Source organism: Lissotriton helveticus, chromosome 11 (genome assembly GCF_964261635.1).
Source record: "Lissotriton helveticus chromosome 11, aLisHel1.1, whole genome shotgun sequence".
NCBI lineage: Eukaryota > Metazoa > Chordata > Amphibia > Caudata > Salamandridae > Lissotriton > Lissotriton helveticus.
The window spans coordinates 75,760,302-75,782,546 of record NC_136072.1 but is presented as its reverse complement, the minus strand read 5'-3'; the positions used below and the strand labels follow the sequence as shown (position 1 = coordinate 75,782,546).

Here is a 22,245-nt window from a genome sequence, read left to right as displayed (position 1 = left end):
AATGCACATATCTGCTTTTCCACGCAACCATGTTAATAGGGGTGAGCGCCAGTAAACTCTGCCACGTGGCAATAAACAGAGTTTTTGCCAAGCTCCACGCTCCAATTGTAGCACAGAGTAGCAAAACCCTGCAAACTCCACCCGCGGAGCGGAGTTACCCGCCCACCACTAATCCATAGTCACTTTTAGCTCACGTTCTTTCCAGTCCATCACCAATCACAAACCAGGGAATACTTTACACTCTTACGACATTTTCCTACAAAAGATCTCTGGAGGGGCTCATCTGGCCTTGCAGCGCCAGCCCGATGAGGAGAAGGCCCAATGATGAAGCTTGCTACCTAAGAGTGGTTGAGGGCACTTCTTCCTAAGAAACAATCACTTTGGGTGACCTCTTCTTCTCCTCCACAAATCGGTGGCAAGGAGTTGTTATTCTGGAACAGTACACCCTTTGTTTATTTTTAATAATCATATGGGAGAACGTACACTGGACCATTCCAATTCTACTAGTTCCCTCCTTTTTATTACGTGTAATGTCAATCTTCACTGTAGAGTAAATAGTCCATATGTGAAGAACTTCTCATTATAAAGCAGGAGAGGTGGATGTAAAGTGCACTTTGAATAGATTGGTTTTTGCAACTCAATTATTATATACGCCTGTTTCCTTCTTTTCTTTTCTTTTTGTTTTCCCGAGTTAGCTCTTTACCTTTCTACTGCCTAACAGTTCCATTGGTTCCTTTCTCAGTATGTCATATCACTATGCCAAAACACGTCACAGCCAGGGGTAAAGTAGCCAGATTCAGTACCATGGTCTTGTGGGCCAATGTGCTTTTTTGCCTTACACAATATACTATTTTTATTAACAGCCCTCTAAGGAGTTACGAGTGGGTGCATCCTGTGGCATGCAAATTAAGTATAAATAAGGTGAAGCTGCCCAACCAGTGGAATTGTTTTTGGCCATCAATTTTAAAAGATTTCAGAGTCATTCTGTGTTTTGGGAACTTTTAGAAGCTGTTGGGCATGTTTTTAAGACAGCTCCAGAAACATCTGTGTCTCAACTCAGTGCTGTCTCTGGTGTCTGCCGCAGACCCCACAGCTTTTTGCTTAAGAAAATGTCTTCGTCCACCCACACTTCCACATCCCAGTTCTACAAAGTGGCAGGAGACCTTTGTGTACAGCCGTCTGCGCCTCTGGCCTGGTCGCCTCCTCTGCCTACATGCCTACCTGCTGCCCGCTGCACCTGATCCTCGCCGCTGACGCTGCCCCAGTCGCCGCAGGGCTGCCCTCCGAGTCTCGGCCTCCCGTTTTCCCGCCGCTGCCAGCCCGCGGCCCCGCCCCCCCGCCAGCCGATTGGTCGGCCCGCTCCCGCCTCCCCGCAGACCCTCCCTACCGGCTCCCTTCTTAAGGGGACCCAGACCCTTCCTAGGGAGCGACCACTGTGCCTCTGGCCTGGCCGCCCCCTCTGCCTACCTGCCTACCTGCTGCCCGCTGCACCTGATCCTCGCCGCTGACGCTGCCCCAGTCGCCGCAGGGCCGCCCTCCGAGCCTCGGCCTCCCGTTTTCCCGCCGCTGCCAGCCCGCGACCCCGCCCCCCCGCCAGCCGATTGGTCGGCCCGCTCCCGCCTCCCCGCAGACCCTCCCTACCGGCTCCCTTCTTAAGGGGACCCAGACCCTTCCTAGGGAGCGACCACTGCGCCTCTGGCCTGGCCGCCCCCTCTGCCTACCTGCCTACCTGCTGCCCGCTGCTCCTGATCCTCGCCGCTGACGCTGCCCCAGTCGCCGCAGGGCCGCCCTCCGAGCCTCGGCCTCCCGTTTTCCCGCCGCTGCCAGCCCGCGACCCCGCCCCCCCGCCAGCCGATTGGTCGGCCCGCTCCCGCCTCCCCGCAGACCCTCCCTACCGGCTCCCTTCTTAAGGGCACCCAGACCCTTCCTAGGGAGCGAACACTGCGCCTCTGGCCTGGTCGCCCCCTCTGCCTACCTGCCTACCTGCTGCCCGCTGCACCTGATCCTCGCCGCTGACGCTGCCCCAGTCGCCGCAGGGCCGCCCTCCGAGCCTCGGCCTCCCGTTTTCCCGCCGCTGCCAGCCCGCAGCCCTGCCCCCCGCCAGCCGATTGATCGGCCCGCTCCCGCCTCCCCGCAGACCCTCCCTACCGGCTCCCTTCTTATGACGCCCCCGGAGCCACCGCGCAGCGGACGCACGCAGCGGGAGCACCGATTGAGCGCCAAAGGTAAGCCCGTCTGCGCCCGTCCGCGCCTGGACCGCGCCCAGTGCCAGGACCCTTGGCCCCCACCGACGGAAGCCGACCCGCCGGACCTACGACGCCACCGAACTCAACGCACTCAACACCGGCCGAACCCCGGGCTGCTACCGAGCCACACCGAGACGCACCCACGGATCCTTCAGCTGCCACTCCTGCAAGTTCACCTGCAACCGGACCCACGCCACACCAGCACCCACCAAGCCGAACACCAGCACCACCCACCTGAAGTGCATCCTGCTCAACACCCGCTCCGTCCACAGACACGCCGTCGAGCTCTGGAACCTGCTCGACACCACAGCCCCTGACGTCGCCTTCCTCACGGAAACCTGGATGAACGACTCCTCAGCGCCCGACATCGCCATCGCCATCCCAGAGGGTTACAAGATCACCCGAAGAGACCGCGACAACCAGACTGGAGGAGGCCTCGCCATCATCTACAGGGACACCATCCGCATCAAGACCAACACCGACGACACCCTGACAACCGCCGAACACCTGCACTTCCAGATCCACACGGACCCCAAAACCACCCTCAGAGGCACCCTGATCTACTGACCCCCGGGACCACGCACACAATTCAGCGAGGACATCGCCGACTTCATCAGCCCGCACGCCCTCCCCTCCACCGACTACATCCTCCTGAGGGACATCAACTACCACCTGGAGAACAACAACGACCGCAACACCATCACCCTGCTCGACAACCTCGCCAACCTCGGTCTCAAGCAGCTGGTGTCCACCCCCACCCACCTCGCCGGACACACACTCGACGCCGTCTTCTCATCCAGCAAAGACATCACCTTCAGCCACACCACAGGACTCCACTGGACGGACCACAGCTGCGTCCACTTCACCTTCAGAAGAACGACGGTCCACCACCACCAGCAACAGGTTGCTCGAAGAAGCTGGAACAAGATCACAGCCGACCAGCTCGCCGCTTCCCTGAGCCAGCACCCTCCCGCCAGCTCAGCGAACCCCAGCCAGGCCGCCGACAACCTCACGAAGTGGATCAGCAACTGCGCGGACGAACTCGCCCCACTGAGGACCCCGCCCAACAGACCCGGAAGCAAGAAGGCCCCATGGTTCACCGACGAACTCATGAGCTCCAAGAAGAACTGCCGAGCCCTCGAGAAAGACTGGAGAAGGGAACCAACTCCGGACAACATGAACACCCTCAAGCTTGCCACCCGGAAGCACCACCAACTGATCCGCGACACCAAGAAAACTGCATTCAAGGACCGGCTGGACAACAACGCACACAACTGCAAGGAACTCTTCAACATCGTGAAAGAGCTCTCCAACCCCAACGCCGGGAACAACGACATCACCCCTTCGCAAGACCTCTGCAATTCCCTCGCCTCCTACTTCCACAACAAGATCGCGGACATAGACAACAGCTTCAGCACTCAACCGACGCACGCCACGACCGAACCACCGCCCCCCACCACCACCCTCCGCGCCTGGACTCCGATCAGCACCGAAGACACCGTCCGCATGATGAACTCCATCCACTCCGGATCTCCAACCGACCCCTGCCCTCACCACGTCTTCAACAAGGCCGACGCTGTCATCGCACCCCACCTGCGGGACATCATCAGCACCTCCTTCGACACCGCCACCTTCCCGGAGAGCAGGAAGCACGCCGAACTCAGCGCCCTACTCAAGAAACCTACAGCAGACCCCACCGAACTCAAGAATTACCGCCCCATCTCGCTCCTCCCGTTTCCAGCCAAAGTCATCGAGAAGATCGTCAACAAACAGCTGGCCACCTTCCTCGAGACGAATGGATCCCTCGACCCCTCACAGTCTGGCTTCCGAGCCAACCACAGCACCGAGACCGCCCTCATCGCTGCCACTGATGACATCCGAGCCCTGATGGACAACGGAGAAACAGCGGCCCTCATCCTCCTAGACCTCTCCGCGGCTTTCGACACTGTCTGCCACCGCACCCTAGTGCAGCGCTTCAGCAACGTCGGAATCCATGAGAAGGCACTGGAATGGATCATCTCCTTCCTCGACGGAAGAACACAGAGAGTCCGTCTACCACCGTACAAGTCAGAGGCCACCGGAGTCATCTGCGGCGTCCCTCAAGGATCCTCGCTGAGCCCCACCCTCTTCAACGTCTACATGAACCCCCTCGCGGCCATCGCACGCCAACACAACCTCAACATCATCTCCTACGCCGACGACACCCAGCTGATTCTCTCCCTCACCAACGACCCTGCCACCGCCAGAGCCAACCTTCAAGAAGGGATGAAAGACGTAGCCGAGTGGATGACAACCAGCCGCCTGAAACTGAACTCAGACAAGACGGAAGTCCTCATCCTGGGCTCCTCGCCCTCCGCCTGGGACGACTCCTGGTGGCCCCCCGCCCTGGGCACCGCACCCAAACCGACAGACCACGCACGCAACCTGGGCTTCATCCTGGACTCCTCCCTCTCCATGACCAGACAAGTCAACGCCGTCTCCTCGTCCTGTTTCAACATCCTGCGCATGCTACGTAAGATCTTCCGGTGGATCCCCACCGAGACCAGGAAGACGGTCACCCAGGCCCTCGTCACCAGCCGTCTGGACTACGGCAACGCCCTCTACGCCGGAACCACCGCCAAGCTCCAGAAGAGACTCCAGCGTATCCAGAACGCCTCGGCGAGACTCATCCTCGACGTCCCCAGACGAAGCCACATCTCCAGACACCTGAGAGACCTGCACTGGCTCCCGATCAACAAAAGAATCACCTTCCGGCTCCTCACCCACGCACACAAAGCCCTACACAACCAAGGCCCAGGATACCTCAACAGCCGCCTCAACTTCTACGCTCCCAAACGCCACCTCCGATCGACCAACCACGCCCTCGCCGCCGTCCCCCGCATCCGAAGAGCGACAACAGGAGGAAGGTCCTTCTCCTACCTGGCCGCCAAGACCTGGAACTCCCTTCCGACCCACCTCCGCCTGACCCAGGACCACCTCGCCTTCAAGAAGAAGCTCAAGACCTGGCTGTTCGAGCAGTAGCAGCCCCCCCCCCCCCCCCTAGCGCCTTGAGACCCTCCGGGTGAGTAGTGCGCTCTATAAATGTCTTTGATTGATTGATTGATTACTGCATAACACCATAACACCAAGTCCATCCATGCTAACATCATGTGACATTATATATATATATATATGTATATATATATATTCACTGCAAAAACCATAGGTTTCAGGGGCGTTATAGTTAGCTGGACATTTTAGTCGTACAAAACCATAGAAATTTTCCCTTTGTAGTTAGTTCAGCTAACCATAACTTGCGCCCCCGCAATGCACTGCTGATGACGTCACGTATTACATCACTCATGACATGGTCAGTGTTAGGACATGTGAAGAAAGAAGAAAACACGTACATAAAGAAGCAAAAGTAATGCAAAAAGAAGCAACAGAAGTCCTCAAAGACAAAGAAAAGTGCAGGAAGAAGCAAGACATGTGAAGAAAGAACCAACAGAGGAGCAGAAAGAGGCCGTGTTACAAAATCATCCTGTGCCCACAACTTTTTCAGACCGGTACTGGTATTAACTGACTCTGACTAACCAGACCTAGAGCCAGTGGTATGCTAAAAGACACTTAGAATACCGTGAAAACACCAACAAACATTAGGGAACACCACGCGTTGGGTTAACCCTGTGATTAGCATGACCTCCGCTGTAAGCCCTTAGTATATAATAGGGCAGGGGGATTAAAACCACCTTTTAAAATGCGCCATGGGGAGCGTTTGCACACTGGTGAAGGGAGGGGGGGCTGAGTTCACATGTGTGCAAACATGCCCTGTGGGCGTTTTAAGTTGGAGGATAAAGTCCCCTTGAATGCTGAGGGTCCCTGGGGGCCAACTAACCCACCAGGTATGTCCAGTAAGTGCCACAGAGTTGCATGCAAAGAGGTGTACAATAGGGCATGGCCTCAGACCACCTCTCTGCAACGTAGGTCTGACCCCGTCCCCTCCCTTCATCACTGTGTAAACGTGCCCTGTGGCCATTTTAATTTGTGAGATTAAGTCTTCTTGAATCCTGAGGGTCCTTAGAGTCCAACTAGCCACTAGGTACCTCCAGTAAGCACCACAGAGCTGCGTTGCAGAGAGGTGTAAAAAGGGGCAGGGCCTAGACCACCTCTCTGCAACACAGCGCAGTTGCGCTTACTGGAAGCTCCTGGTGGGCTAGTTGGCCCACAGGGGCCCTCAGGTTTGAAGGGGAATTATTTCCCCAACTTACAATGCACCACAGGACATGTTTTCACACGTCACCCCAGGCCCGTTTACTCCATAAATGGGATTCAGGCACATCGGTCCATACATGAGGTCAAGCGCAATGTTAATGGACTACTATATTCCCTCTAGAAGGACACGGTCTCCTTTACCGTCCTATGCACTCATAGAGCCGATTAATTCTACTCTGAATGTGTGTAAAAACATTGCCAGTAACAACTATAAGGGATGTGCAATATGGATATATATAGGAAATAAAGATAGGGCTTATAAATAGCAGGTAAACAGAAGAAGACTCTAGACCTGGCCTGCAAGAACCTGAAACTGTTTTTTGTAGTGAAACTGTTGGTGAGACAGGAGACTGGGAGAACTGAATAAATAGAAGTCTTAGGTCAGCTTCCTATCACTTTCTCTCAAATTCCACACCAAAACAAACTGCTTGGGGGCAGGTCCCTCCACCAACAATGGAACCATCTGGAACCCTCCACCTCTGCACCCTGCCAGGAAAGCGATATTATAACATTATGGTTACACCCGAAGACTCATCTCTTCCACTAAGCATTTTCATCTTAATTAAGACTCCTAGTATGTTTCCCCACCTCTTATCCTTATTGCCGATGCTCATCTTCTTCCCTGTACTCCAATGAATGTATTTTAAAATACAACAATGTAATACCGAAATAAAGAAAGAGACAATAATAAAGAAATGACTAAATACCTTAACCAACACTAGCATAAATAAATGAACATAAAGAGTAATACATCACTACCATAAAGAGGGACTCTCAGAAACCATTGAAGACTCCAAACAACATTCTTCTTGCAACTTAGTTGTTGTACTAAGTTAGCTGCTTTTGGTCTTTAAACAAAGTAGATAACTTGCTTCTTGGGAGTTTGTGCAAATATGCTGGAACTGGTTGGTGGACCTAGCAGCAAACACGGTGTTGTACAATGCAAACTATCTAATTTAACAATGCAGCACCCCAAGCATTTACTGACTCTCCCAGTGTGGCAATGCTTTGCAGAATGCACACTTAAGCTGCAGTGAGGACACAGCACAGGGATCAGGGATAACTCACAACGAACACCAAAACTGTGTCTTATAAGCCGACTATCGTAGGTTTGAGATGGAGTGTTTGGTATGAGCTCTGTTGTCGCTGGCACAGACCCTACCATTGCGTTCACAGAAGAACAGGATTCAAAGTGCAATGGAGAACCTAAATCATTGCATAAACAACAGTTGATGGACAGAATGCAGAATAATGTCATACATTCACCCCAGTACATAGATCTGGGCCTAAATCCATCGTTTTTTTGCTCACCATGCCATTCCACTTTGAACCCAGCCATATCCAAATCAGTCTTGACCCTGTGCCCCATGGGAGCAGTCCAGCCCGAACTGCCAAGCCAGGTCCTCCCTAAATCATTGCCTACTAAATCTGAAAGCACAGTTACACAGAAGGATATTCAACAGTACATGGTTTAACCTCAGAAGTGAAGAGACACAAGATAGAAGGGCCTGTGCAGCTCCTGTGCTGCACATGTATTAGCCAAGTTAGTGTTAGGTGTCACATCTTCAACCAGTCCTAACTATGAGCCAACAGTATGATGACCTTTGAGACTTCTAATCCAGGCTTCTAGTTCTACTTTCAACATTGTAGGGGTAGACTCTAAAATAACAGTGTCCAAAGTGGATACGTTCACTACAGTGCCTTAACTCGGAGAAAGTGTTACAAGCCATGTGACCGATTGGCAGCTCATGTCCATAGAAGTTATGCTGAAGCTAAATCACCAAGGGGCACATGCATCAACATAAGAAATTGCGATTCCTTAATAGAAATGTTTTAGAAATCGCTAATTAGGAATCATAATTCCTTATGATTCGCAATCAAGGAATAGCTTCCTATTCATTGCTATGGGCCTAGAGGCCAGTAGGTATGATTGGGAATTGTGTGCACAATTTGCGAGTACTAAATAGGTACTCAAAAATTACACATGCAATATCAAGGGTGCAAGGGGGCCCAAAGGTCACCCTGATGCACCCCTAAAATTGCCATTTGAGAACATGTGGCGCACACACATGCCCCAAGGGCATGTATGTGCACCACATGACACTTTGAAAAATGCACTTTTGTTGAAGTTGATGGTAATAAGCGATTCTAAATTGAAAATCGCAATTTAGAAGTGCATAATGTATTGCATTTAGGTAATCGAAAAATATGCGATTACCTAAATTGAGACTTTGCAATTGGGTTGATGCATCCCAAATTTAAAAAAAGCGGTCACAAGGGGGCCGATTCTGCGAATCGGCCTATCTCTGACCGGTATTTTCAATGATGCAGGTGCCTCAATGTGTTTTTTTTTAAAATCCTGATTTAGAAATTGAATTATTTAGCCATTTAAATCATCTGGTTTGCATCATATCTGGCCATAATTTAAACAAATATGCAATTTAGTTAACAATTTTCCACTGGAGATGCATTAATTATAAAAGTAATCTGCTCTGCTTGGGAAAGCATTCTAGGATGATAATCTCTGATATTGAAATCTGATATGGTAAGCTATTATTGTCAATGTCTTGTTATTGTACTGCTAAAAAATGAAAGCATCTGATAACTTCAGGTGAAAACACTATTTGAGAATGTCTTTGAATTAGTTTGGACAATGGACATGAAGGTCAATCTCTAAAACAACTTCACTAGCTACTTATATAACCAGAGCTCATGAAACCTATGCTGGAGTGAGCAATATCTCTGTCATGGCTGTGTACGATGGGCTATGCAATCCAGAGCAGGTGCCAGATGCATGGCAGAGCATACAAGAGCTAGGCCTGGGCGGTGAACTCCGCTCCGCTTGCAGAGTTTGCTTAGTTTTCCGCACTCCGTGTTACGCGGAGATCGCAGAGTTCCCAAAAACTCTGCTTCATGCAGTAGAGCGGAGTTTTTTCCTTGCTCACGTTCAACAACGTCAAGTTGGCGAGCATGAGCGAGGAAAATCAACCTCTCGGCGAGATTTCTCAACGCGGGGGGGGGGGCAGGTGTCTCATTCCAAGTGGTTGCATATGCTCGCGACCACTTGCGTTGAGAAACTACCCTTTCATGTTGCGAAAGCTGCCACTCGAGTAAAAATCTACTCGAGCGGCAGAAAAGGTAAGCCTGCCCTGTGCATGGTGCCATTCACAATGATCGCACTGTGCGGACAAGCACCAGCACTGTGCAATCACCGCGAACAGCATTTTTCTATCAAACTCACCGCTCGCGGAGATCCACGTAGTGCGGCCGAGTTTATTTACCACTTCGAGGAGTTTCACGTAGCGCAACTCCACCCACATTCTGAACCTCTCCAGGAGGAATAAAGCTGGGGTGATCTGGGCCAGAGAGGGTAGGGGGTGGAAGAGCACTGGACAAGCAAAATATAAAAAAGCATGCTAAATCTGCCCAGTGAGTGGAATCTCATACTGAACTGGGCTGAAGGGTGCTAAAGACAATGGAGGGGCTAAAAGACCCAGGAGAACCAGGACCTGGGGAGGGTTGTAATGTTTTAACTGATTGGAAATACCCCTGTTGGTGGGACACACTTGGTTTCTTCCATGTGTGTTGTCAACAGTGCTATAAAAAAAACTGAGTGCATTTGCACAAGGCAGTGGGTGACTGCCCTGTTAATAGTATCTGCGAGCATGTCCTCTACATGCCAGCAGCCATGAACACCCAGGGCCTAACCTAAAAGAGGTGGGGGCTGGGACAGCACCAAATGCATCAAGTGCAAGTGTAAGACCACATGTGGAACCTGCCCAGTGAATGCTAACTCAAGCCCAACTGGGCTGAAGACCACCAAAGGGGAGGAAGGGGTTACCAATGTGAAATAACATTTATTAATTAAAAGTAATGGTTATTTAACTATGTTAAGGTTAACATAACTAAGCCTGCAAATTGACATTACTGGGCATCAGACTGCTCCCATAGATACCATTTTTAAAGTGACTGAACAAAAAGCGTTGCTTTTATTTTTCATGAGTGAGGTTTTTGAGTTGAGATTTCTAAGGGCTCGCCAGACAGCAAGATTACAAGTTATTTGTAATCCGGTGCACGGGCGCAGTGGCATTCCCAGGGTTTTGCCTCTTTTGAAGTCTGCGGTGCCTTTGAAAAAGGCACTGCAATGGGAACGCCTCACAAGGTCCTACACAGCATGGACTAGAAAGTCCATGCCTTGCAGGAACATTTGTACATGCACACAGGGGGCACCAGTTATGCCCCCCTCCGTGCTTGCACAAGTGGAGGAGGCCTTTGTTTCCTCTCATCCAAGGTTTACATGGAGGAGGAACAGCCATTTAAACCTTGGAGAAGGGGAAACTCATAATATGCTTGGCAGTACCAGAGCGTTCCCACCAAGCATATTGCGGCCTCTGACCACCATGCCATCTCCAGTGAACGGCGGTTCCCTGGTGGCGGTCCAAGGGAGGTCTGACCACCCAACTCTTAATGGGGTGGTCAGACCGCCGGTGCTGCAGTGGCTGGACTGCCACTGCCACACCACCACGAGTCTGGTGGCCCTCAGAACCACCAGACTTGTAATCAGGCCCTAAGTAGTGTTGGTCCTTTTCAGGAAATAGGAGGAAAAAAAATGTGCGGTGTTATTTGTCTACTGAGCTGAAATGTATAATGTATCTTCCTCAAGAAAGAAAGAAAGAAAGCTAAGGAAGCTATGCTGAAAGTAACTGTATGTGTAACATATTTAAGGTCACCTGCCCAAGTATGCTTTAGGTGCACTGTGTATTCTTTTCACTCACTGCTGAAATGTGACAATATTTTTCCTCATTTCCTCTGCAAAGTAGATGCTACTTGGGTTGTTTGTATTTCAGTTATAATGCTTTCTTGTTTTATTATTGATTCATGTTATGAATCCTTGTTAATATAGCCCTATGATACTTAATCTTACCACATAAAGTATGTGGTTTTCTACTGTCTGAAACCTATATAGTGTGTTATTTCTAGGACGTGCGACCAACTTTTCCTGCCCTTCAAACTGTACAGGCTCTATTTCAGATTGTTATCTGACTTTATACTAAGACATTTTGCTCTCATTATTGAAGGCAGACTCCATGTTAGACTGCCTTCTTTTTTATCCATAGACTTTTTGGATCTTTCCTCAGAGGCAGTCTATATGTTGGTCCTCTTTCTAATTTATATTTAGACTCTACTATTTTCATTGTGATCATTTACTTGCTTATGGAAGATGACCATATGTCTTACCTCTTGCAAAATTTACATTTCTGATCTACTTGTGATGACGATTTGAATCTAACTAACAAGCTACTTTTTGCCTTCTTTAAGGATTATTAGGTTTTCAATAAACCTTTATGGTTTTGATTTGGGATTTTGTTCTGCAAAAGTTGTGTTTATTCATACAGGGGCCCAGCCCTTTGGGACTCCCACTGCCCTGATCCTGCACATCAGTCCTTTTAAGTCATTAGTTAAAAGCATTAACAACTGTATATTGTCTGAGGGCAAATTTCTTTTAATAGAATTTAAAGGTGGGTGTACGATCGTCTTTACAATGTCATAAACGTGTCACTTGACAGTTGATCTTTCCTATTAACTTGGGAGAAATCTACAATAAACTTTAACCCTTAGATGGTGGCTGGTGCTCAGGTCAGATGAAGCAAACAGAAGGCAGGATGAGGGGAGGATAGACTGGCCACCCGAATACTACTTATTTGGGGAAGCTTCATCCCCCACCCACTCCCGAAATCTATCTCTATTGTTGTTGTCACTAGATGGCTGTGTACCCTTTTCTGAGAGCTATCAAGGCAGTTGGGCCACAATAATAGTTCTACGTGGGCGACAGAAAGTGAGGCTCTGGGTACCAGGACTGGAGACGCCTCCGGGCAGCTCATGTGCCAGTCCTCTGCTGCCTTTCAACAACTGCTATATAGAAACTAGAATTCTACCTACCTGGCGACAAGAACAGTGATAGATACTGCATGTGGAGCACTTTTATGAAACACTTACAGCAGCACTCCAGGTCCAGCATCCTGGGATCCCATCATTGCATGAGAATCAGCTACAGCACACAATGCACTCTATCTGGGGATTCAGGGCAGCACAGGGTGCCTGTTGTGAGGTAGTCTGCTCTTCTGGTTCAGCTTTGAAAGATATAACCTCATGGCAGAACAAGCAGGAGCCTTGTAGTCACACAATTTGTTGGGGTGATGTGTGGACCCCTATTATGGTGTTCAGGTGGGCAACTGGGAAGTTCTCTGTTCCCAGAGACAACCAAGCCTCTTTCAGCATCATAGTCATTCTGTCAGTTGAAGTGGAAGGGCGCAAGTGTCTTGCATTTGCAGTGATATTGTAGAAAACTGAGGATGGTGCTCAGGACCAAACCCAACAGATTTCATGTTTGGCTGTTTTAGTTTGGATTTTTACAGTGTATTTTTATGTATTGTTTTAAATATTTATTTGTTTTATTGCACTTATAATATGTGTTTTTATTGTGTATGTTTGAACTTTTGTGGATACTCTTGTACCAGAATAAAGATTAATTGAATTAAATTGAATTGAGTCAGGACGTTATCCAAGAGGCCATTCTTCCCTTCTCACTATCAGGTGCATTTTTTAATCCCACATGTTGTGCACAGATTTTACGGATGTATGACGATATGACGCGAACCGTCACAACGCGTGCTTTAACAACGCGTCCCTTACAACGCAAGTCGTTACCACGACTTGCGTTGGGGGCGCGGATTGAGAATATTATAATTTACTATTCTAACACCAGTCCCCGTGAACACTAGGGAAGGTGTTGGAATAATAAATATACTATTCTTAATCCTCTAGCGCCCTCCAGCGCAAGTCGTGGTTACGTCTTGCGTTGTAATGGACGCATTGTTAAAGCCCTGCGGAGTAAAATCCGCGTGGTAAAGGATGTTTCCCAGATTTTACAGGTAACATTTGCAGCTATTAAGTATGTTTCTTCAGTTTGAGCAGATTGGATTTGTCTGTAAAATTCAGGTAGGGAATCCTTTAGTTGGGATCAGGCGATGAGTTTATTATTTAATCAGGCAATGAGTTTATTATTTAATTTAAAATCTGTCGATATCTGTTTTTATACTGCTACTTTTTTAAACCAGTCTATTAGCGCACGGAAAAACATGCTTTTTTAAGAATTATGTCTGTATCTTTTTTGGTATTTTCCTTATCTGAAATTTGTAATATTTGTGCATAATGTTTTTGTGTTATTTTCTTTGTGCTTTTATGGTCATTTTATATGTGCCGAATAAAGCTTCATAATTGAATTAGTTGGGATCAGAGTGTGCCTTTTTAGAGCCTGTTTTGAGTACAGGGTGAGGGTTTTACCTTTGAGTTTACTTTGAGCTGTGAGTTTGTCTGAATGTAGGGAGAGCCATGTAAATGTGTGAGTACAGGCTGAGCTGCATGATTGCAGGCTAATTAATGTAGTTGAATGCAGTATTTCAATGAATATTGTGTACTGTGAGTGTAGAGTGTGGGTGATGCATGTGTGCAGGGTTAGGGGAGTCACTGTGTGAACACAGGGTGACCCGTTTGCCAATTTGATTGCAGGACAAGGGGGTCTAGAGTATAGAGTATAGAGTATAGAGTTAGTGCTGCTTCTCTAAGTGCATGGTGTGTCCTGTTGCTCTCTTAGTGCAGGGTTTCCTATGTGTGTTTATGATGAGCAGTGTGCCTGTGTAAGTATTTGGTTAAAGGTGTGCCTGTGTCAATGCAGGGAATGTCTATATGCATATAGTGTCAGCTGTACCTGTGAGACAGCACAATGCAACATATTAATGCAAAACATATTGACATGTGCAATGCATATTAATGCTTATTTTGAGTTTTGACCACATCAGATGAAAAATCGACTTAGCCTCTGGTCAAATGAAAACACATACTTGTATTAAGACAGTAGGATTAACATATAATGAATATGAGATATTCTGTTGAAAAGTTGTGCTTATCTTAACATTGGATACTGCAGGTCCTGATTTCAAAATGTTTTTTGCTGTCTCTCGCCTTCTTTTCTGTACAGAAATCATGTCTTTGTCCTTTTGTCACCTTTCATTCAGTGTACAGTTGAAATTTTGTAAACAATGTTTTGAAACAATGTCATTCACTCACATATATATAAAATGATGCTTTGTCCTCAAACTTTATTTTCATGTTGTGTTAGCACAGTGCATGATTTCCTATGGTCTCACCTATTGGGACCGCTATGTAATTCTCAGGAGAACTTAACGTAGATGTATACCAATTTGTTCTAATTATTGTGTATGTCACAGGAGCACAGGGGATAGAAACTACATTATATGAATCTGTGGGATAGTACTGCTAAATGTGATTTTAAACTGTATCGTTCTTTCTTTAACATGATCCGATGGGACTTCTATACCTTTGTATATTCACACCAAATGAGCTTTACAAATAGGGTATTGGGCTTACTCTCCACTGATCTTCAAAAGGGAACACTCTTTTCATATGGCCACTGATTTATGAAATAGGCACTGATTCAAATCAGGGTAGATGACCTGCCATTCCCCCACGGAGATGGAATAAACTACTCTGTTGATAAGTTGGAGGGGCTGCCCCCCTAATTTGTAAATGACCACCAAGCAGGCGGGCATTTATACAAGCCATCATGGCAGATCCAGGCAATGCATTTTACTCCATGCTACGGGATTGCGTCAACAGTATGCAGTCCTGTCGCAAAAAATAATGCTCACCTCGCCATTGGAGTCTTCTCCCATAGCGGAACGAACATTATTTCTATTTTACTGCCCCTTACTGCTAGGTTTTGCCTGGTGGTAAGAAACAATAAAAAAAATACCTACCTGTCCGCTCATCTATATTGGGCAAGCAGACATGTAGCCATTTCTCTGATATCCCTTTCTCCCCGGGTGGTTGGAGACGTTTGGCCACAGAGGACACAGACTAGCCTACACTATGACCAAACTAATGGTTGGCCCAAAATTAAATTGGGCGGGCAGACCACTATGTTGACGTGGAGGGAACTCAGGGGCATATTACCAAGGGCATTAGTGCCGCTTTAACAGGAATTTTTCCCGCAAAAGCGGCGATAATTTTATCGCCCTATTACCTAGCTAACGCTAACACCAGTTAGCGACAGCTAATAGGCGATAGCCGGCATTTAGGGGCCCACTCTGCATGTCAGCGATGATTATCGCTAATGACATGCAAAGTGGGCGTGCCAAGATGTTAGCGACTGGAAACAGTCGCTAACATCGCTATCCCCTATTACCAACTTTTGGAAATAATCGCGCTTATTATTTCCAAAAGCTATCACCTGCCCAGAGCAGTTCTTAGCCATGTTATCCAATGGAAGGTGGATAACATGGCTAAGAGCATTGTCACGATAATGCATGAATATCGCTGATTTTACAGCGATATTCATGCATTTCCCACGATTTTTACCGCTTTTGAGATAAGCCTTGATAATATCAAGGTATCTCAGCGGTAAAAATCGTCGGAGCGCGGCGATATTTTAATTCCCGCTAACCAAGCTTAGCGATAATTATCGCTATAGCTTGGTAATATGCCCCTCAGTCACCACCACAACCAAGTTCTCTTCTCGCCAACATAAATATCAGGCCCTTATTTTCTTGGGCTGAATTATACACTATTCTGCTATTTCATACATTGCATTTTATTCTGAGTTTCATGTTTTTTTTTTTACAAATCACTAACTGGCTGAAACGTTGCCATTTATTTTGCTTTCTGTAATGCCTTTAATTTTTCAATAAACATTCATGGTTTTCAATTTAATACGTGTCAGTCTTTATTGTGAAGCCTACCACGCTGTACATTTATTTTTGAAATGTTACTTGATGTTTTATTTACATGTTCACCAAATCCTGTTGTGGAGCAACAAAATCCATAGGGGATTAACTTCACTTGTGGGTCATCAGTAGTGCTTTAGGTTAAAATAAAGAAAAAAAAACTTTACACCACCTGAACATGACATTTATTAGTTCAGGCATTTCCTCTAAAAGGTTCCAGTATTAACAGTTTTAAGTCAGCTGTGCAGTCTCCGATTTATGTAACTCAGGTATAATTGGGGCAGTTTAATGAAGACTCATATTGTATTCATTCTTCCGCTTAGTGTCCTCATTGTGAGGGTAACGTCAAGAAGCTGCTAATCTTCCTTTTCTGCTAATGATGTTTTTTGGTTGACGTGACACATTGTGCAACTGAAGGATCGCCTTTAACGGACACATTGTAAGACACACACATACTTTCTAACAGGTTTCAGACTTCTGTTTGCCCCTAAAGGGACTAGCAGGGACATGCATCAAAGCTTTTGCGATGCATGAAACAACTTGCCACTCGCAATTCAAGAAATCGCAATATTTTGCGATTTCCCAAATCGCGATTGCATTTAAGAAATCGCAAATTGCGATTCCTTAAATGCAATGCAAGATTCCTTTTAAAATAGCGATTACGCTATTTTGGCCCGCCATTTACCGCAAAATCGTAACAGATGATAAATAGCGAAAACTTTGAAAAATGCACTAAAGTGCATTTTTCAAAGTTGTAGGTTACACACACACATGCCATTGGCACATGTGTGTGTGCAACATATGTGCACGGATCAATTTCAGGTGTGCAACAGGGTGTCGTTTTGCATGCGCAACTTGCGAGTACCTATTCCCATTCCCATTCATTCCTATGGACCTGTAGGCCCATAGGAATGAATGGGAAGCCATTCCTTATTTGCGACACGCAATTTGTGAGTCGCAAATAAGGAATATGTAGGAATCACTATTTTTATAGCGATTCCTACATGCAAAGGATTTTGCGAGTCCTTAATTGCGATTCCTTAATATTTGCAATTAAGGACTCGCAAAATCCTACCTTGATGCATGTGCCTGTAGATCTTTTCTTATAAATTGGTTGATTTCATTCTCAAATTTATTAATGTTATAGAAACTAAAAACTATCTTTCAGAGATATTCTGCCCACAAGCTTTTAGAAATTAACCATGCCAAGAATTAGCCCAGAACTCTGAATTTCTCTTCTCTCTACAAGAAGGAACCACTCAGGGTCTTCTGGGGTTCTATTGAGTGTTTTTTTAGGTTTCCACTCACCAGTTCCACAAGGCTCTTCCTGTGGTCTTCGTTTGTGACATTGCAGATGGTCCCTGACACAGACAGGTTCTCTGATTTAAGTTGTTTGACCGCTTTGTCCACGTTCTCCTGCTTCCGGCTGCTCAGAACCACGTGGGCGCCCTGTTGTGCCAGGCGTCGGGCGATGGCAAGCCCAATCCTGCAAGAGAACTTGAAATTAATAAACTGTTAATAGTAGAGCAGGCTTTGTAAGTGAAACTCTTTCTCTCTTAGCCTTTCCTGTAGCCACAATACCTATAGCAGAAGGAATCCTCCTTTAGCATGGAACATAGCCAAAGGGCCATGGTTACAGGTCTGAATAAAGTCTGAGACACTGACATTGAGTTTGAGTGTGGTGCATTCCAATAGATATATTTTCCCTGTTTCCTCCCCTGCAGTTGGAGTTTTAGCATGGTGCTTCTATTCCAAGTTTTTCTGCATGTTGAACCTTGGATGACCCCTTGCTCACTATGTGGCTATGCAAACAGACCCACACAAGGAGATGTTAACTGTGAGATGTTAGGCCCAAAGTATGATTAAGCCTTCCACCCTAAATCCTCCAAGTATAGGGAGAAGAAGAGATGTACTGCAAAAAAGATAAGTAGGCCTGTTTTTAAGAAGTGAAGAGCTGGGGGACTTGTGGGACACCCCCGCGCCGCACGGCCACCAGCTGCTGCGTGTGCCCCCTGCCGCCCTCTGCCTCGCTGCTGCCTCGTTTGCCGGCTGCCGCCGCTGCGAGTGGTTTTCTTGTTTTGACGATTATTTGTGCTTGTCTGGGATAAACTTGTTTTTTCCCTGTTTTTTGCGTTCATTTGTGCCTGTTTTGTACTGTATTGTTATTTTTCTTCCGTGTTGCCCTCCTTCCTTGTTGTCCGCCTACCTCGACGCCCCCCGCCCTCCCTTCCCGCCACCGCCGCTTGTCCCCGCCCCTTTTTGCCTTCTGTAACCCTCCCCGCTCCCGCCTCCCAGCTGCTCCGCCCACCCGCGCACTTGGCCTTAAATGGCGACCGTGCGACGCAGGTGAGTGTGACCCACTTGTGGGACACCCCCGCGCCGCACGGCCACCAGCTGCTGCGTGTGCCCCCTGCCGCCCTCTGCCTCGCTGCTGCCTCGTTTGCCGGCTGCCGCCGCTGCGAGTGGTTTTTCTTGTTTTGACGATTATTTGTGCTTGTCTGGGATAAACTTGTTTTTTCCCTGTTTTTTGCGTTCATTTGTGCCTGTTTTGTACTGTATTGTTATTTTTCTTCCGTGTTGCCCTCCTTCCTTGTTGTCCGCCTACCTCGACGCCCCCCGCCCTCCCTTCCCGCCACCGCCGCTTGTCCCCGCCCCTTTTTGCCTTCTGTAACCCTCCCCGCTCCCGCCTCCCAGCTGCTCCGCCCACCCGCGCACTTCGCCTTAAATGGCGACCGTGCGAACGTGCAGCGGTCTCGCGCAGCGGGCGCGCCGATTGTGCGCCGAAGGCGCGCCAACGGTAAGCCCGTCTGCGCCCGTCCGCGCCTGGACCGCGCCCAGTGCCAGGACCCCTGGCCTACGAAGACCCCGACCGACCCGCCTGACGTACTCCGCCGCCACCCTCACCGCTCTCAACACCGACCGACTCCCAGAATGCCATCAAGCCACTCCAAGACGCACCCACGGACCTTTCAGCTGCCACGCTTGCAGGTTCTCCTGCAACCGGACCAGCCCCGCACCAGCACCCGCCAAGTCGAACTCCAGCAACACCCACCTCAAGTGCATCCTGCTCAACACCCGCTCCGTCCACAGACACGCCATCGAACTCTGGAACCTCCTAGACGCCACAGCCCCTGATGTTGCCTTCCTCACGGAGACCTGGATGAACGCCTCTTCAGCTCCCGACATCGCCATCGCTATCCCAGAGGGCTACAAGATCGTCCGGAGGGACCGAAACGCCAACCAGACGGGAGGAGGCATCGCCATCATCCACAGGAACACCATCCGTCTCACGACCAGCACCGACAACACCCTGACCAGCGCCGAACACCTGCATTTCCAGATCCACACCAACCCGAACACCACCCTCAGAGGCACCCTGATCTACCGACCCCCTGGACCACGCACGCAATTCAGCGAGGACATCGCCGACTTTGTCAGCCCGCATGCCCTCCCCTCCGCTGACTACATCCTCCTGGGAGACCTCAATTTCCACCTGGAGAACAACAACGACCGCAACACCAGCACCCTGCTCGACAACCTCGCCAACCTGGGACTCAAGCAACTGGTGTCCACCCCCACCCACCTCGCCGGACACACACTCGACGCCGTCTTCTCATCCAGCGCAGACATCGACTTCAGCCACGCCACAGAGCTTCAATGGACGGACCACAGCTGCGTCCACTTCACCTTCAAGAGAACGACGACCCACCAACACCAGCAACAGACCGCCCGTAGAAGCTGGAACAAGATCACAGCAGACCAGCTCGCCACCTCCCTGAGCCAACACCCTCCTGCCAGCTCAGCGAACCCCAGCCAGGCCGCCGACTACCTCACGAAGTGGATCAGCAACTGCGCGGACGAACTCGCCCCGCTGAGGACCCCGCCTAGCAGACCCAGCAGCAAGAAGGCCCCATGGTTCACCGACGAACTCAAGAGCTCCAAGAAGAACTGCCGAGCCCTCGAGAAAGTCTGGAAAAGGGAACCGACACCGGACAACAGGACCTCCTTCAAACTTGCCACCCGGAAACACCACCAGCTGATCCGCGCCGCCAAGAAAACAGCATTCAAGGACCGGTTGGACAACAACGCACACAACTGCAAGGAACTCTTCAACATCGTGAAAGAGCTTTCCAACCCCAGCGCAGGAAACAACGACATCACCCCATCGCAAGACCTCTGCAACTCCCTCGCCTCATACTTCCACAACAAGATCACGGACATACACAGCAGTTTCAACAACCAACCAACGCACACCACGACCGACCAGCCACCCCCCCCCACCACCACCCTCCACGCCTGGACCCCGATCAGCACCGAAGACACCATCCGCACGATGAACTCCATCCACTCCGGATCACCGACCGACCCCTGCCCTCACCACGTCTTCAACAAAGCCGACGCTGTCATCGCACCCCACCTGCGAGACATCATCAACACCTCCTTCGACACCGCCATCTTCCCTGAAAGCTGGAAACACGCCGAGCTCAGCGCTCTTCTCAAGAAACCAACAGCGGACCCCACCGACCTCAAGAATTACCGCCCCATCTCGCTTCTCCCGTTTCCAGCCAAAGTCATCGAGAAGACCGTCAACAAGCAGATGGCCGCCTTCCTCGAGACGAACGGATCCCTCGACCCCTCACAGTCCGGATTCCGAGCCAAACACAGCACCGAGACCGCCCTCATCGCCGCCACCGATGACATCCGAGCCCTGATGGACAATGGAGAAACAGCGGCCCTCATCCTCCTAGACCTCTCCGCGGCATTCGACACGGTCTGCCACCGCACTCTAGCACGGCGCCTCAGCAACATCGGAATCCAGGACAAGGCGCTGGAATGGATCATCTCCTTCCTCGACGGAAGAACACAGAGAGTCCGCCTACCACCATACAAATCAGAGGCCTCCGAAGTCATCTGCGGCGTCCCCCAAGGATCATCCCTGAGCCCCACCCTCTTCAACGTCTACATGAGCCCCCTCGCGGCCATCGTACGCAAACACCACCTCAGCATAATCTCCTACGCCGACGACACCCAGCTGATCCTCTCCCTGACCAACGACCCCGCCGCCGCCAGAGCCAACCTGCACGAAGGGATGAAAGAGGTAGCCGAGTGGATGACGACCAGCCGCCTGAAACTGAACTCGGACAAGACGGAGGTCCTCATCCTGGGCTCCTCACCCTCCGCCTGGGACGACTCCTGGTGGCCTCCCGCCCTGGGCACCGCACCCAAACCGACGGACCACGCACGCAACCTGGGCTTCATCCTGGACTCCTCCCTCGCCATGACCAGGCAAGTCAACAGCGTCTCCTCGGCGTGCTTCAACATCCTACGCATGCTACGGAAGATCTTCTGGTGGATCCCCACAGAGACCAGGAAGACCGTCACCCAGGCCCTCGTCACCAGCCGACTGGACTACGGCAACGCCCTCTACGCCGGGACCACCGTCAAGCTCCAGAAGAGACTCCAGCGGATCCAAAACGCCTCAGCCAGACTCATCCTCGACATCCCACGATCCAGCCACATCTCCGGACACCTGAGAGACCTTCACTGGCTCCCCGTCAACAAGAGAATCACCTTCCGCCTCCTCACCCACGCACACAAAGCCCTACACGACCAAGGCCCGAGCTACCTCAACAGCCGAGTCAACTTCTACGCTCCCAAACGCCACCTCCGATCAGCCAACCACGCCCTCGCCGCCGTCCCCCGCATCCGAAGAGCGACTACAGGAGGAAGGTCCTTCTCCTACCTGGCCGCCAAGACCTGGAACTCCCTCCCGTCCGACCTGCGCCTGTCCCAAGACCACCTCTCCTTCAGGAAGAAGCTGAAGACCTGGCTGTTCGAGCAGTAGCGGCACCCCCCCCCCCCAGCGCCTTGAGACCCTACGGGTATGTAGCGCGCTTTATAAGTGTCACTGATTGATTGATTGATTGATTGGTGTCAACGAGGAG

The 22,245-nt window shown here is 49.7% G+C and overlaps 1 protein-coding gene across 1 annotated transcript in view; it reads right to left on the bottom strand.

The window, feature by feature from the left end:
- The window catches only part of LOC144792887 (dehydrogenase/reductase SDR family member 4-like), a 171,386-nt gene that overhangs the window by 103,990 nt on the left and 45,151 nt on the right, over nucleotides 1-22,245 (bottom strand). The window contains exon 2 of the mRNA XM_078668091.1: nucleotides 17,609-17,786. Within this exon, the coding sequence (XP_078524217.1) occupies nucleotides 17,609-17,786 (178 nt within the window). The remainder of the gene's footprint in view (nucleotides 1-17,608; nucleotides 17,787-22,245) is intronic.